The 16010-nt window shown below is 37.4% G+C and overlaps 1 protein-coding gene across 1 annotated transcript in view; it reads right to left on the bottom strand.

The window, feature by feature from the left end:
* The window catches only part of LOC140846653 (bromodomain adjacent to zinc finger domain protein 2B-like), a 115523-nt gene that overhangs the window by 62861 nt on the left and 36652 nt on the right, over positions 1–16010 (bottom strand). Inside the window, exons 4-5 of the mRNA XM_073224033.1 lie at positions 15873–16006; positions 896–1106 (exon numbers count right to left, since the gene is read on the bottom strand). Of these exons, the coding sequence (XP_073080134.1) occupies positions 896–1052 (157 nt within the window). The 5' untranslated portion in view covers positions 1053–1106; positions 15873–16006. The remainder of the gene's footprint in view (positions 1–895; positions 1107–15872; positions 16007–16010) is intronic.

Below are 16010 nucleotides of genomic sequence, written 5' to 3'. Positions count from 1 at the left end.
AAAACAGAGCTACAGAGAAGTCAGTATTATAATGGTGTATACAATAAATAGAAGTCAGCCAAGCTTTCCCTCCCGAAAATAAAACTATGAGAAGTAGTAAAATCCTGTCAGTCTTTTAAGTCAGTTTTTATTAGTAAACCTTTATTGATATTATGTTTATGATACAAGCATGTATTGATATATTTTATATATATGCTTATGAATATAAGACATGAACACATTGATATATATCGAGACAGCCTTAAGAGGCTTCACAGTTGTAACTACTTAATTCAAACTTCATAGCAGAACTACTTTATTTTAGTCAGCATTCTCTGTGTGAGACATAGCATGGGAACTTCACGTTGATAATTCATGATAATTTTGAATCATGAACACATTTGAGGTTACTTTGAGCACGTTGTACTTGATAAATGATACTCTCTAGTGATCTTAAGATACTTTTTGATCTAAGTTTATTAGTTGGGCATTTTGAAAATAAATGTTATATATCCAGGCTACAGAAGAACCCAAACTAAAACTTACCACTAATTGGAGTTCTCTGACTGAAAATTTACTCCACAGATCCACATATTTTGGAGTTACTCCCTTGTACCACCACAAGGAATTGGGAGCTGTTCAAATGAGTTTCCAGCCTGAAAAGTTCATCACCTACCTTTGTAATTCTAAACACACAGGGTATGATGTGTTTACAAGTATGACTCTTGAAAGGCGCTTATTAAATCGAAGAACTCCAGTTATCAGTGGGACTCCTTATTTTCTCATTTTATTTGAACACAATTACCTACCTTTTAGAAACTGAGAGTAGTTATCAATCATTCCTATGTCAAATACATGTAGAAATAATCAACACATTTTAGTACAGTTCTTACAGTGATGGATGCATGTTCCCTACCTTGAGCTTGCAGTTGTCTTAGCAATTTGGCATCTGTGTTACCTACAGATTCAGCACCGCCCACATCAGGAGGCCGACCGCTGCGCTGGCTCACGCTGGTACCCTCTCCTGGTCGCTCTCCCTCTGGATCCGGTGGTCTTCCTCCATGAGCGTCCATTGCCCTCACACGGGGAATGGCATCCTCTTCTTTCAAAGGACACCACTGTATTCCCTTTTAATTAACATTTTATAGAAATAAAATATTATGAACAAAATAAATGCAAGTGATCAATATGTCAGAAAATGCTAGGTAAACCTACACATATTAATTTTTATAAAGCTGTTGTAACCTTTAGAAATTTTAGTTTCTAATTCAAGTTACATTTATAATTGTTCATGGCTTTTGGTATATATTTGGTATTCTTTAATGATTTCAACTTTAAATACACTGACAGATATATACCTGTACCTATAAACATATAAAGACATATATCTTAATCACCATTTCTGAACCATAATGACTGTCAAGTTGGCAGGTATTTGGAAAGATCAGTTGAGTGATGACACCTCTGTGGATTGCTCTCAGGAGCATCAGGTCAACCAAACATGAAGCTATCCAAATAACAAACAAAAGATTCTCTTTACAGAAAAAACACAACTAATAAAATCAAGAAGGAAAGTAAGAGTCAGACTATTAGCATTTTGCAATATCTGATGAATTAATGGACCAAAGCATTACATTTGAATGGTTGCCAATCACCAAAAAAGGGAGACAACTGGACCGACAGCCTCTTGATGGAGGTTCACTTCCTCACCTATAAACTAATCTTCCCCCTCCCAAAAAAACCAAACCTGGAAATGATTAAGCCTCTAGATTAAATCACTATAACTTAACAACGGGGAAAATTTATTTGCTGTGTATATTAAACTACACGGCAAAATCCAGTCTGAAGGAAATCCCACAAATTACCTAGTTTATTCAACAAATAAATTTCAAGAAGTGAAAACACTGTGGGAAGATTAAAGGGGCCTTAAGGGATGTATCAAACATGCCCAGTGTTTGGATCTTACCTAGATTTTCATTCAAATAGACAAACTGTCCAGGAAATTCTGACAGTTAAGAATTTAAACAATGAAAATTTTAACAATGTCTGATATTTGATGATATCAAGAAATTATCATTTTAAATTATGATAATGGTATTCTTGGTATTCTGATACTTTTGTAGAAAACAACAATTCTTATCTTTTAGATACACTTACAGATGAAGTACAACATCTAAGATTTGCTTCATCAAATTATGGAAGAGAAGGAGTAGATGGGAATATATGTAAAACAGTATTGTTCATATGATAACTTCTAAAGCTGATGATAGGTACATGATGTACATTATTTTGTCTACTTTTGTGATATTTCAGATTTCCCACTTTAAGTCTCCTCATGGAAACACATACACCAGCATAAGGCTAGTGTATTACAGGAATAAGCCTGCTTAGTGCACAGGTAATAATCAAGAGCTGGTTGTCCTACGTAAGCCAATCAAATCAAATACACTGTTACATGACCTTATTTACAGTCCAAAGTAGTATGTCCAGACATAGGAAAAGCATCCTTTCAAAATAACCTTTCTAAAACAATTTTACATTACCTTATACTTCTTTTTTGACAGAGAATTCCTTTGCTGTGAAGGTTAAGAAAAATTTTTAAATGTTTCTTATTCCTTCAAAGAATATCAAAGCAGGATTCAACCTCAACCACTCTGGGCACTTCTGCAGCCAGAGCCAGCAGTCCTGACTGCCCTTTATGCTGTGGTGCCAGGCTCAGAATCATGGCCTATTATGACCTCACACAGTGGGTGCCATGGACACAAGCACTGCTCTTGCCCCCATCATGGATGACAGTTACACCCCACAGTCCAAGCACCGTGCTTTGTCAGAGGCATTTTGAATGCACTGTTTACTTTAATCTTCATAATCATTTTACCTAGGAAGGTGGGTTTTACTGTCCCTATATTACCACTGAGGGAATCACAGGCCCAGTGAGGTTAAATCGTTTCCTGAGGTACACTGGCAATAAGGAACAGAAATGTGTGATTTGAACCCAGGACTGTCTCTCTCTACAACCTGGGGTCTAAGCCACTACATGTACTTCACTGCTATTACAAAGACATTTTTAGACTTGACACTGATCACAATATTCAGGAGGAAAGCACAGTCAAGATGACGCTATAGCAGGGTTACGGAAACAACCAAAGCATATACTCTGTGTCTACATGTCAAAAAATTATCTATACTAAATCTTTTCAGTAATTCCCATTTTAAATATTAATTGTGAGGACAGAATTTTTGCTGAGATTTCAAATGAAGTCAGTAGGATCAGCCGTTGTACTAACTGCATTTTTACACCATAAAACTCTAAGAAGGAAGCCAGCAGAACAGCTTTATGTTCACCAGCATGGGGAGCTTTTGATTGAATTTCAAGGGTTCAATCAATTAATCTTTTTTTTAAATCCAGTTATAATATTTAATAGTTATATTTTACTCAGTTAGGAAAATATACCTGTGCCCAAAAAGGAACAGGTTATGTTGATGTCCAAAATTCACCTGACAAATGACATCATTTACATTTTGCTTTTGGCATTTATAAATAAAACTTTCTAAGGGCGTTTCATGTATTGGGCCATCTTCTAACTCCAGGATTTCATAAAATGAGAACTGGATTGTTAAGAAAATCTCAAGCTTGTATTAAAAGTTTAATTCACTGAACACTCAAAACAATTGTGGGTGAGGAAAAAAAGTATTTTTCTCAGTAAACTTTTCCTTAGAAAAAGCAAATACAATTTATATCATTTGATTCCTATGCTTTTTCATCATTCAGAAATCATGCATAAAAAGGAGCTTATTCTTTTTTTAATTTCTAAGACTAAGATAGTAAATGGTTCCTGAAAATAATCTTTAAGATTTAAAAGAAACAGGATAAAGGGAAAAAGATGACTAAGAAGATAGAGATGGTGACAGAGCAAGCCTTTTATACCATTATAATTCTCCTTTCTTCAGTTACTAATTTAAATCTTTCAGTAACACATTCATTTCTGTAAATACTATGGTGAGAGAGAAGAAAAATAAGGTTTATGGAAACATCCACCAGCATAAGGCTAGTGTATTACAGGAATAAGCCTGCTTAGTGCATAGGTAATAATCAAGAGCTGGTTGTCCTCTGTAAGGCAATCAAATCAAATACACTGTTACATGACCTTATTTAGAGTCCAAAGTAGTATATCCAGACATAGGAAGAGCATCCTTTCAAAATAACCTTTCCAAAACAATTTTACATTACCTTATACCTCTTTTTTGACAGAGAATTCCTTTGCTGTGAAGATTTAAGAAAATTTTTTTAATGTTTCTTATTCCTTCAAAGAATATCAAAGCAGGATTCAACCTCAACCACTCTGGGCACTTCTGCAGCCAGAGCCAGCAGTCCTGACTGCCCTTTATGCTGTGGTGCCAGGCTCAGAATCATGGCCTATTATGACCTCACACAGTGGGTGCCATGGACACAAGCACTGCTCTTGCCCCCATCATGGATGACAGTTACACCCCACAGTCCAAGCACCGTGCTTTGTCAGAGGCATTTTGAATGCACTGCTTACTTTAATCTTCATAATCATTTTACCTAGGAAGGTGGGTTTTACTGTCCCTATATTACCATTGAGGGAATCACAGGCCCAGTGAGGTTAAATCATTTCCTGAGGTACACTGGCAATAAGGAACAGAAATGTGTGATTTGAACCCAGGACTGTCTCTCTCTAAAACCTGGGGTCTTAGCCACTACATGTACTTCACTGCTATTACAAAGACATTTTTATACTTGACACTGATCACAATATTCAGGCATGAAAGCACAGTCAAGATGACGCTATGGCAGGGTTACGGAAACAACCAAAGCATATACTCCGTGTCTAGATGTCAAAAAATTATCTATACTAAATCTTTTCAGTAATTCCCATTTTAAATATTAATTCTGAGGACAGAATCTTTGCTGAGATTTCAAATTAAGTCAGTAGGATCAGCAGTTGTACTAACTGCATTTTTACACCATAAAACTCTAAGAAGGAAGCCAGCAGAACAGTTTATATTCACCAGCATGGGGAGCTTTTGATTGAATTTCAAGGGTTCAATCAATCTTTTTTTTAAATCCAGTTATAATATTTAATAGTTATATTTTACTCAGTTAGGAAAATATACCTGTGTCCAAAAAGGAACAGATTATGTGGATGCCCAAAATTCACCTGACAAATGACATCAATTACATTTTGCTTTTGGCATTTATAAATAAAACTTTCTAAGGGTGTTTCATATAACCGGCTATCCTCTGACTCCAGGATTTCATAAAATGAGAACTGGATTGTTAGGAAAATCTTAAGTTTGTATTAAAAGTTTAATTCACTGAACACTCAAAACAATTGTGGGTGACGAAAAAAAGAAGTATTTTTCTCAGTAAACTTTTCCTTAGAAAAAGCAAATACAATTTATATCATTTGATTCCTATGCTTTTTCATCATTCAGAAATTATGCATGAAAAGGAATTTATTCTTTTTTTAATTTCTAAGACTAAGATAGTAAATGGTTCATGAAAATAATCTTTGTTAAGATTTAAAAGAAACAGGATAAAGAGAAAAAAGATGACTATGAAGATAGAGATGGGGACAGATCAAGCCTTTTATACCATTATAGTTTTTTCTACAGTTACTAATTTAAATCATTTCTATAAATACTATGGTGAGAGAGAAGAAAAAAAAAGGTTTATGTTTTTCAGACTGAATGAAATAATCATAGTAAATGAGTAAAATTCACTCTACACTGTAACACATACCAGTATACTATTAGGCTGTAATGCGTCGTCATAAAGACAGTTTCCGCTACTTAAGACACTTGAGGCACCTACTCTATACAGGCACATTCTCTACAGTGTTTAAGTTGGAGAGCATCCTCTCCTCAAAGGACAAGCATCTCTAACTGGGACCTCAGACTCGGGTCACTCTGACTCAGGCGATCCCAGAACCTCACCTTGAGTATGTGATGAGTCTGAAAAAGGATGCAGAGGTCGGGACAGAAAGTTGTCTCAAATGTCCACTTAACAAAATAAAGATGGTCTGAATTAGGGCCTGAGAATTAGAGCTAGAAAAGCAGGTAAATAATGAGGCTCTTTTCTTGGAGAGGACTGCCTACATGTGAGGGAGAGAAGCCCGACTGGAGACCAGGCAGGTCTGAAGTGGCCTCTCAGTAACATGGAAAAGGGAAAGAGTAGTGAAGTTTTCTTCCTGAACGAAGTTAAGATAGAAGATGGAGAAATACTTGAGGAAAATGGCAAATAAATTTATTGCTTTCAAGTATTTCAAGATTAAAAAAGTTACCTCAAATGAATTGATTTTAGAATGTTTCCATTATTCAGAATTTTTTTAAGATTATGAAATTTTATTTAAATATGAGTTTCTATTTCAACACTCCTGTTACTCTTCATAAATGATACTCCAAAGTATAGCTGAACGTCTCATGAGCACCTGGTCTGTGTTCACTGTGCCTTCTGGACACTGAGCTGTCTAAGTAACTGGACTTCCTGTCTCACTGATAGCCAGAGTCCCCTGTCCACCGGCCCGTGTTCAGGTCTTAATAGGACGTGTGCTCAAGTCTCACTTGTGCTTTTATATCATTGCTGTCTTTATGTTCCTTTTGTTGCTCCCATTTTTGTTTGAGTTTATATACTTCAGGATGGTTTAATGGGGGGGAAAGCAGTAAATAAGTAAATGAGGAAACGCAATCCACCAAAAGTCAGCTTTCACTGAATGATTTGCCAACTTACAGAGATTTTTTTTTGCTGTTGTTTTGTTCTTTAACTTTTAGTATCACCAAACCTTTCCTTCAAGTATTTCCTCACAGATCTGTAGGCAACTGTCAATTTCTCACATTAATATTTGGGATGCCTAGTACTTCCTGACTGATCAATGTTATATAAATGAATGAATGAACTTACAGTTTTCAGAACTGGGAACTGTACCTATTCTAGGCCTTGCCTGAAATACCTGTGGTGAATGTTTTAAACCTGGATTAAGGTATCTGGTCTGACGGTTTTAGGTCTGTTAGTCATTCAGTGAATTAATCATTTACCAAATTATTTCTGGCTACACAATTTTCAGTAAATTTAACTATAGCTCAAATAAAACAAAGTTACCTTCATTTTTTAAAAAAACCACCTTTCTATTTGTAAGTGTACTTTCAGAATCCTTTATTTCCTGGTAATTAGTTTATAAAAAGACTTGGAATCATACCTAAAAGAGAATTGATCTTAGAGGCCTGCTAATAAATCTCTATATATTCTTCACATTACAGATGAGGGAATAAAGGTCTAGAAAAGTAGGCTTCAGAGGGGATTCTGAGAAGACTGTGGAACAGAAAATCCCTGGTATCACCTCTTCTCATGTACACACCTAGGAAACTACATACAATATGACCCACTCTGGAAATAACCTAAAGACAAAACAGAACTTCCATAGCTAATGATGAGAAGAGGCCACACTGAGAAGGGTAAAAGGGCAGAGCTGTGGTCAGCCCCATCTCCTGTCCTGTCCCGTCCCCCATGAATGAGAGGGAGCAGGCATGGGGGGGTGAGGGGATGAAGCCTACACTAGGGCCGCCCCGGGAAGATGAGCCATCTGGCTTTGAGGATCAGTGTGCTTAACTCTGGGACAGCCAGAGGACTCGCGGAGGCCTGGCCTCTGTTCCTGGAGGGTGGGAGTGCTGATGACCCATCTGAGACCCAGCAGTTTGCAAAGCACCTAAATTATATGTGATTTATAAATTAACACTGGGATGTGTGTCAGAGGGATGGGATATCCTGGAGATGTATCCAGGGGAAGAGGGGCTGCGGGGGGCCATTTTTCTTGCCGTCCCTCAGCCTAGCTGGCCAGACACTTACAGGAGTCTGTTCTGACACTCTCTGTGGGACTCAGCAAAGGCCGTCCTAAGAGGGAAGTATACTGCAACACAGGCCTACCTCAGAAAAGAGGGACAATCCCATATAAACAGTCTAAACTCACAGTGAAACTAGAAAAAAGAACAAATGAGGGCAAAAGCAGGAAGAGGGGGGGACATAAAATTAGAGCACAAATACATAAAATCGAGAAGGATAAAACAATAGAAAGAATCAATGGAAGTGGGAGCTGTTTCTTAGAGAAAATAAACAAAATAGATAAGTCCCTAGCCAGACATAACAAGAAAAAAAGGAGTCTACACAAGTAAGCAGAATCAGAAATGATAAAGGAAGAATCACTATGGGCACCACAGAAATACAAAGAATGATGATAGAATACTATGAAAAAATATATGCTAACAAATTGGATAACCTAGAAGAAACAGACAACTTTCTAGAAAAATACAACCTTCCACGACTGACTCAAGAAAAACAGAAAATCTGAACAGACCAATTACCAGCAACGAAACTGAACTGGTAATCAAAAAACTACCTAAAGAACAAAACCCCTGGATCAGATGCCTAAACTGCTGAATTTAATGAAACATTTAAAGAAGACGTAACACCCATCCTCCTTAGTTTTCCAAAAAGTAGAAGAGGAGGGAACACTTCCAAACTCATTCTATGACACCAGCATCACTCTAATACCAAAAACAGGCAAAGACACCACAGAAAAAATTACACACCAATATCCCTGATGAGCATAGATGCAAAAATACTCAACAAAATATTAGCAAACCGAATTCAAAACTATTTTCAAAAAGATCATCCACCATGATCAAGTAGCATTTATTCCAGGGATTCAAGGATGGTACAATATTAGAAAAAAATCCAGCAACAAAAAGGACAAAAACCACATGATCATCTCCATGGACATTGAAAAAGCATTCGACAAAATTCAACATCCATTCATGATACAAACTCTCAACAAAAAGGGTATAGCGGGCAAGTACCTCAACATAATAAAGGCCATATATGACAAACCCACGGCCAACATCATACTTAACTGCGAGAAGCTGAAAGTCTTTCCTTTTAAGATCGGGAACAAGACAAGAATTCCCACTCTTCTCACTTTTATTCAACAGAGTTATGGAGGTCCTTGCCACAGCAATTAGACACCACAAAGAAATAAAGGGCATCCAGATTGGTAAGGGAGAAGTTGTTTGCAGATGACATGATATTGTACATAAAAAGCCCTAAATAATCCACTTCAAAACTGCTGGATCTAATATCTGCATTCAGCAAAGTTGCAGGATACAAAACTAATACACAGAAATCTCTTGCATTCCTATACACTAACTATAAATGAGCAGAAATAGAAATCAGGAAAACAATTCCTTTCACATTTACATCAAAAAGAAGAAAATACCTAGGAATAAACCTAACCAAGAAGTAAAAGACATCTATTCTGAAACTACAAGATACTCATGAGAGAAATTAAAGAAGATACCAACAAATGGAAGGAAACACATCCTGTGCTCATGGATACGAAGAACTAATACTGTCAAAACGGCCATCTTGCCTAACGCAATCGACAGATTCAATGCAATCCCTATCAAAATACCAACAGCAGTCTTCAAATAGTTCTACAATTTGTATGGAACCATAGGGAACCCAAATAGTCAAAGCAATCCTGAGAACGAAGAATAAAGTGGAGGGTTGGGGGGATCATGCTCCCCGACTTCAAGCTCTACTACAAGGCCACAGTAATTAAGACAATTTGGTACTGGCACAAGAACAGACCCATAGACCAATGGAACAGACTAGAGAACCCAGATATTAACCCAAGCATATATGGTCAATTAATATAAAATTAAGGAGCCATGGATACACAATGGGGAAATGACAACCTCTTCAACAACTGGTGTTGGCAAAACTGGACAGCTACATGCAAGAGAATGAACCTGGATTGTTGTCTAATCCCACACACAAAAGCAAACTCAAAATGGATCAAAGGCCTGAATGTAAGTCATGAAACCATAAAACTCTTAAGAAGATCACATAGGCGAAAATCTCTTGAATATAAACATGAGCAATTTTTTCCTGAACTCACCTCCTCAGGCAAGGGAAACAAAATAAAAAATGAACAAATGGGACTACATCATATTAAAAAGCTTCTGTACAGCAAAGGATAGATACCATCAGCAGAACAAAAATGCATCCTACAGTATGGGAGAATATATTTGTAAATGACATATCCGACAAGGGGTGGAACATCCAAAATACATGACTCACACACCTGAACACCCAAAAAGCAAATAACGGTTTTAAAAAATAGGCGGAAGATATGAACAGACACTTCTCCAAAGAAGAAATTCAAATGGCAATCAGGCACATGAAAAGATGCTCCACATTGCTAATTATCAGGGAAATACAAATTAAAACCACAGTAAGGTATTCACCATACCAGTTAGGGTGGCCAACATCAAAAGATTAGGAACAACAAATGCTGGCGAGGATGGCGAGAAAGAGGAACAGTCCTACACTGCTGGTGGGAATGTAAATTAGTTCAACCATTGTGGAAAGTAGTATTGGAGGTTCCTCAAAACACTCAAAATAGAGATACCATGTAACCTGGGAATTCCACCCCTAGGAATTTACACAAAGAAAACAAATTCTCACATTCAAAAAGACATATGCAACTCCTGCCCCCATGTTTATTGCAGCACTATTTACAATAGCCAAGAAAGGGAAGCAAACTAAGTGCCCATCAGTAGATGAATGGATAAAGAAGAGGTGGTACATATACACAATAGAATACTATTCAGCCACAAGAAAGAAGCAAATCCCACCATTCGCAACAACACGGATGGAGCTAGAGGGTATTATGCTCAGTGACATAAGCCAGGTGGAGAAAGACAAGTACCAAATGATTTCACTCATCTGTGCAGTGTTAATAACCAAGCAAAAATTAAAGGAACATAACAGCAGCAGACTCACAGAACCCAAGACTGGACTAATAGTTACCAAAAGGAAAGGGACTGGTGAGAGCGGGTGGGAAGGTAGGGAGAAGGGGAATAATGGGCATTATGATTAGTACCCATAACACAGTCGGGGAAACGAGGAAGGCAGTATAGCACAGAGAAGAGAAGTAGTGACTCTACAGCATCTTAGTACGCTGATGGACAGTGACTGTAAGGTGGTATGTGGTGGGGATGTGATAATGGGGGGAATCTAGTAAGCACAATGTTGCTCATGTGATTGTATATTAATGATACCAAATTAAAATAAATATTTCATGAAAGAATAAATGAATGAAAAAAAAGACAGAGAACACTTCCTCTACAAGAGATTCCAGTAATTGGAGAGCTTCACTGGAGAATTCTACCTAACTCTTAACAAATTAATGTCAATCTTTCTCAAAATCTTCCAAAAAACAGAGTACTTCCAAGCTCATGGTATGAGGCCACCATTACCCTGGTATCAATCCAGATTAGGATGTCATGAAAAAACACAACTGCAGACCAATATTCTTATTGAAAATAGATGCAAAATTCTTACTATGCTGATGCACAGCGCCTGTAAATGGGGTTTGTGTTGTGGACTTGATAATAAGGGGGAATGTAGTAACCACACTGTTGCTCATGTGAAACATTCATAAGACTATATATCAATGATACCTTAATAAAAAATAATAATAAAAAAATAGATGAGCATTTTCTAAAAATATTAGGTAACCAAATTCAAGGTCACATTAAATGATTTCCCACATGACCAGCTGACACTTATCCCAAGAAGGCAAGGATGGTTCAATATGCAAATCATATGAGATTAGTAGAAGTAAATGAAAAAAATCACATCATCTCAGTAGAGTCAGAATAAGCATGCTACAAAATACAATATACTTTCACCACAAAAACCTGCAAGAAACAGCAGAGAAGGAACAACCTCAGCATGATAATGTCCATATACAACAAACCTACAGTAAACATTATACTCAGCAGTGAAACATTGAAAGCTTCCCCTCTAATGTTGGAGCCAAGAAGACAAGGACTCTTGAGCCTACACATAATGATGTTGGAGAACTTTGGACTTTAACCCAACTGAGGTCATAAAAATGACAGAAAGTCTATGGACCAGAATGCAGACATATTTTTCTCATAGTTGATGCACTTGCTGATATTTAAAGCTGGTCTGCAGGTGAGAATTATCAACAATTTTAATTTCCTAATGTGGGTCATGTAGTATTTCTGTGGTAAATTGTGCCTCTAATTGGAAAAATACAGTGGACAATTTTCTATGATGGTGCAAATATAGTGGTGCAGTGACCACTGGAAAATCTGAATGAAGGAATATCAGGGATATTGCAGGTTTTCTGTAAGTCTGAAATTATCTGAAAACACTCTTCTAAATGACTGTGTTCATACTATGCCATTAAGTCGATCTGACTGCAAAATGTTACAGATGAAGAGCTTGATTTACCAGAGATGAACCAAGTTGTAAAGCTAAAGCTAATCAACCTTGTAAGAAACTGAACATTTAGAAGGCAGTACATGAGTATTGTATTAATGTTACTGTACCTACAGTGTGACGGATAATTTGTGGAGCCTGGGGAAACACTGAGAACTTTAAGCCCCTTTTTCTATCATGATGCCTTTCCTTACCTGGCTACTATGAAAACTCTCTAACCCTTGCCACAGGGCACAGGACAGGGACAAGGGCATTCCCTCTTACCGCCACTCCTCCCATTAAGGCCCATGGCGCCCCTGAACTACTGCATCCAGTCCTCTCCATGAGGCTGACGGAGGGCAGAAGCTGGGGTCTCAGCTGTCATTTTGCTTCTTGCGTGGTACTTCTCTGAGTCTGTCCCTGCAGGTATGACCCAGCAACATGACGAGAGGGGACTAGAGAGAGAGAATCACCACTCCGGCTCTGCTGGGGTGGGATTCTCTTAGGACAAATTACCGGGTAAGCGGCAGGAAGGAGCAACGTGACCTTGCGGGGAATTTATGGTGCAGAGGTATGTGGGCTATGTGATGAAGAGACCATCCCCTGTGCTGCCGTAGGGGACTACATGTTATTGGTGCACTTTGACACAGGTTAACATGACTCAAACGTTAATATATGGAATATCAAAGGAGAATATACACTGTGCTGAATCCAAATCTTGATACAAAATATTATTAAATTGTATGAAAATTAGCACTGTGGAACTGAGAGACTAGAAATAAATTTTAGGTGTCTCCTGACAATTTTAAGACTCTCCTGAAAACTGACAATTTAATCAATCAGCATGATTATTAGTTCACTCATTTTTAAAAACACAATCAGAGGATATAAATTTGGAAGTATGTTGTATGAATGTAAAACTTTAATAAAGCACATGCATATACTTTATGAATTTGAAAATCAAAAACAGTAAATTGAAAATATTTCTGGCTTTAGTACAAATATGTGCACTTGAAATATTACATTGTGAGATATAATACATACACTCTTTAAATATTTAAGCGAATTTCAATTATTCCAATGTCATAGAAAATTAACCATTATGAGAATTAATAGAAGCATTGGTAAAAAGCATCTGCATTCCATGGTCAGATACTGTCCACAATTCCAGCAGACAATCCCCTGAATGTACACCTACTTCCCCTGTGTGTGAATCTGTGTCAAGCTTCCTCCATGAAAACAATTCAGAAGAAGTAAAACCTACAGCATGCTATTTTACATGCCTTGTAAAATAAAGATTCTGTACAATAGTTATGAGAAACTAAAACAAAACCCGTTAATAGTCCAGAAAATTTCAGATTCCTTAAGTAATTAAGAAAACTTCCTCAGGAGTTGTAACACATAAAATACACAGTGCTAAACTCAGAAGCACGCTGGCACAGATAGACTCTCAAATTTAATGCAACTGATCATGATGAGATGATCATATGAATCATAAGCAAATGGTTAAAAAACAGCTCTAGTGAAAAACCAGGACAATATGTAATTCCTCATGCTTATTAGAATGCCTGTCGTCTAGCTAAACAAGAAAGAACATTAGATAGAAAGTATATTAGAGGAATGTAAAGCTAAAGCAAGGTTTATGTACATTTTTTTCTGAAGCTCAAAATAGACCAAAAAAGTAAAGGAATGAGCATGCTAAAAAGAAACTTGAATTTTCCATTATTACAAGAAGGAAGCACATAAAAAAAGGAAGGAGATTAGAAACATCTCACTATTATCTCAGAAATCAAGATACACAAAAGTGAAGTACCTTCAGATTTTCTACTTGGAACCTGAGAAAATCTGTTTTCCATAAATGCATCTCATTTGGAAAAAGCAGCCAATGTTTTGGCTCTTAAGCGTTGCAGTGATTTCAGTCCTAAAGATGTTTTGTACCTGTGCAGGCATTCCCTGTCTAATAAAGGCCCTCAGACATCTCATTGATACAGAAGACTGGGTCCATCAATTATGACCCACAGTATGAGAATCAGAATGTGTACGTTCAGATTAAAGAAAATGGGAGTTTGCAAACCAAGATAAAGCAAACTAAAATGGCCCAGGACTCTGATTTCCCCCTCAAGGCCACAGACAGACTCTTGACTCATGTATCCTTGACTTGTTTTACAGGAATTTAGGCTCCACCAGATGAGCCACCTCCTGACAATGAGGAGCACGTGGACTCTAGCCTTGGTGAAGCCAGAAGGCTGACAGCTAACACTCATCAAACAGTCCCCTGTCACCTCATCACAGACCCGTCAGAACAATGCCACAAGCTCATCACACATCCTGCAACCCTTTCCCATAACCTTTATAAGCCCTTGTTTAGAAGCCAATAGTGAGTGCAGAGCTTTAAGCTTTAGCTATCCATTCTCCTTGCTTGGGGAACGCCCACCTTCTTACCCAATGTCAAAAAAAACCACATCTCAAAGTCAGGGATTGGTTTCACTGCTCAGGTCAGTGTTTGGCTTTGCTGTATGTTGGCTGAGTGGAAACAGGTTTGTTTCATTTGGTAACAACTTCACCTTAGATGGTTTTAAGCAGCATGCAGTAAGTGGCATGAAGAAAAAAGACATCATCATATTTTGATCTTCCAAACCTGATTCATGAAATCTGCTCACTCTAATCATGTATCAAAATAGATAGATGTTCCCTTGGTTAATTTATGCATGTTTTAACAAATACATTCACACAGAGGTCTGGCAAAGAACATATTAGTAGATGAAGATAATTTTTAAAAATTATGTTCAACACTAATTCAGGAGAAATCATCAAGCACAATGATAATCCAGTTTGAAAATGACAAGCTACAAGGGATATTAACATACTGATAAGTTAGCTTTTTGAAAGCTAGGGACCTTAAAGCATACTAAATTCTGGTTTGGCATCAATAAAGTAGTAGAACTCAAAATAACGTTCTGAATTTTAATGTACTTAAACTTCCACTTTTCCGTGGATCTCAATCACTTTAATGTTGGAAAAGTAACAATACAGGTGAGTGAAGGGACTTGCTAGGGTGTGACTTTTCTCTCTTTGCCTCAGGTTGCAGGGAAGACAGGCTGGTCCCATTTCTTGATATGAATTTTATGACTGTGTATATGATGCTGAAGTGGGATTTCTCTGCAGAAACAATCCTGAATCAAAATGATACAGAACAATATAAAGTTAATCCTTAGAAACCCTCAGTGAATGAGGAACATTGCACATTAATTATTGCAGGGTCCGATCTTTAAAGATAATTCACAGAAGGGCACAAAGCTCTAAGAGCTGGCTCATTCCTCACTTGATCTGCTTCCATAAAGCATTTTAAATTCACAAAATATTCTTCTTTCTGGGCACACACTATGCCCCAGACCTTGGAGGTATTATATAATCTAATTCTGGTCTTTCGTAACAGTTTTATTGTATAGATAAAATCAGCCCTATTTACCTTTCTAAGAAATTTTATGCAACACACGTAAAAAAAATGTTACAATACTATGTGAGAATTTAATAAAGAAAAGCATTTAGGTATATGATAGAAAATGGCAGGTTCTGTACTCACTCCTTACAGAAACATCCAGAAGAAATCATGGCAAAGCCCCATCTGCAGGTGTCAGGACCCCACGCAGGACGCATTTTCCTCCTGGTGGACTGCGCTCCAAGTCATCCCAAAGTTGCAGCCCAGCCTCCTGGGTCCTGC

This window comes from Manis javanica, chromosome 16 (genome assembly GCF_040802235.1).
Source record: "Manis javanica isolate MJ-LG chromosome 16, MJ_LKY, whole genome shotgun sequence".
NCBI lineage: Eukaryota > Metazoa > Chordata > Mammalia > Pholidota > Manidae > Manis > Manis javanica.
Note: the sequence above shows the minus strand (reverse complement) of the source record. Positions and strands in the feature narration are given on the sequence as shown.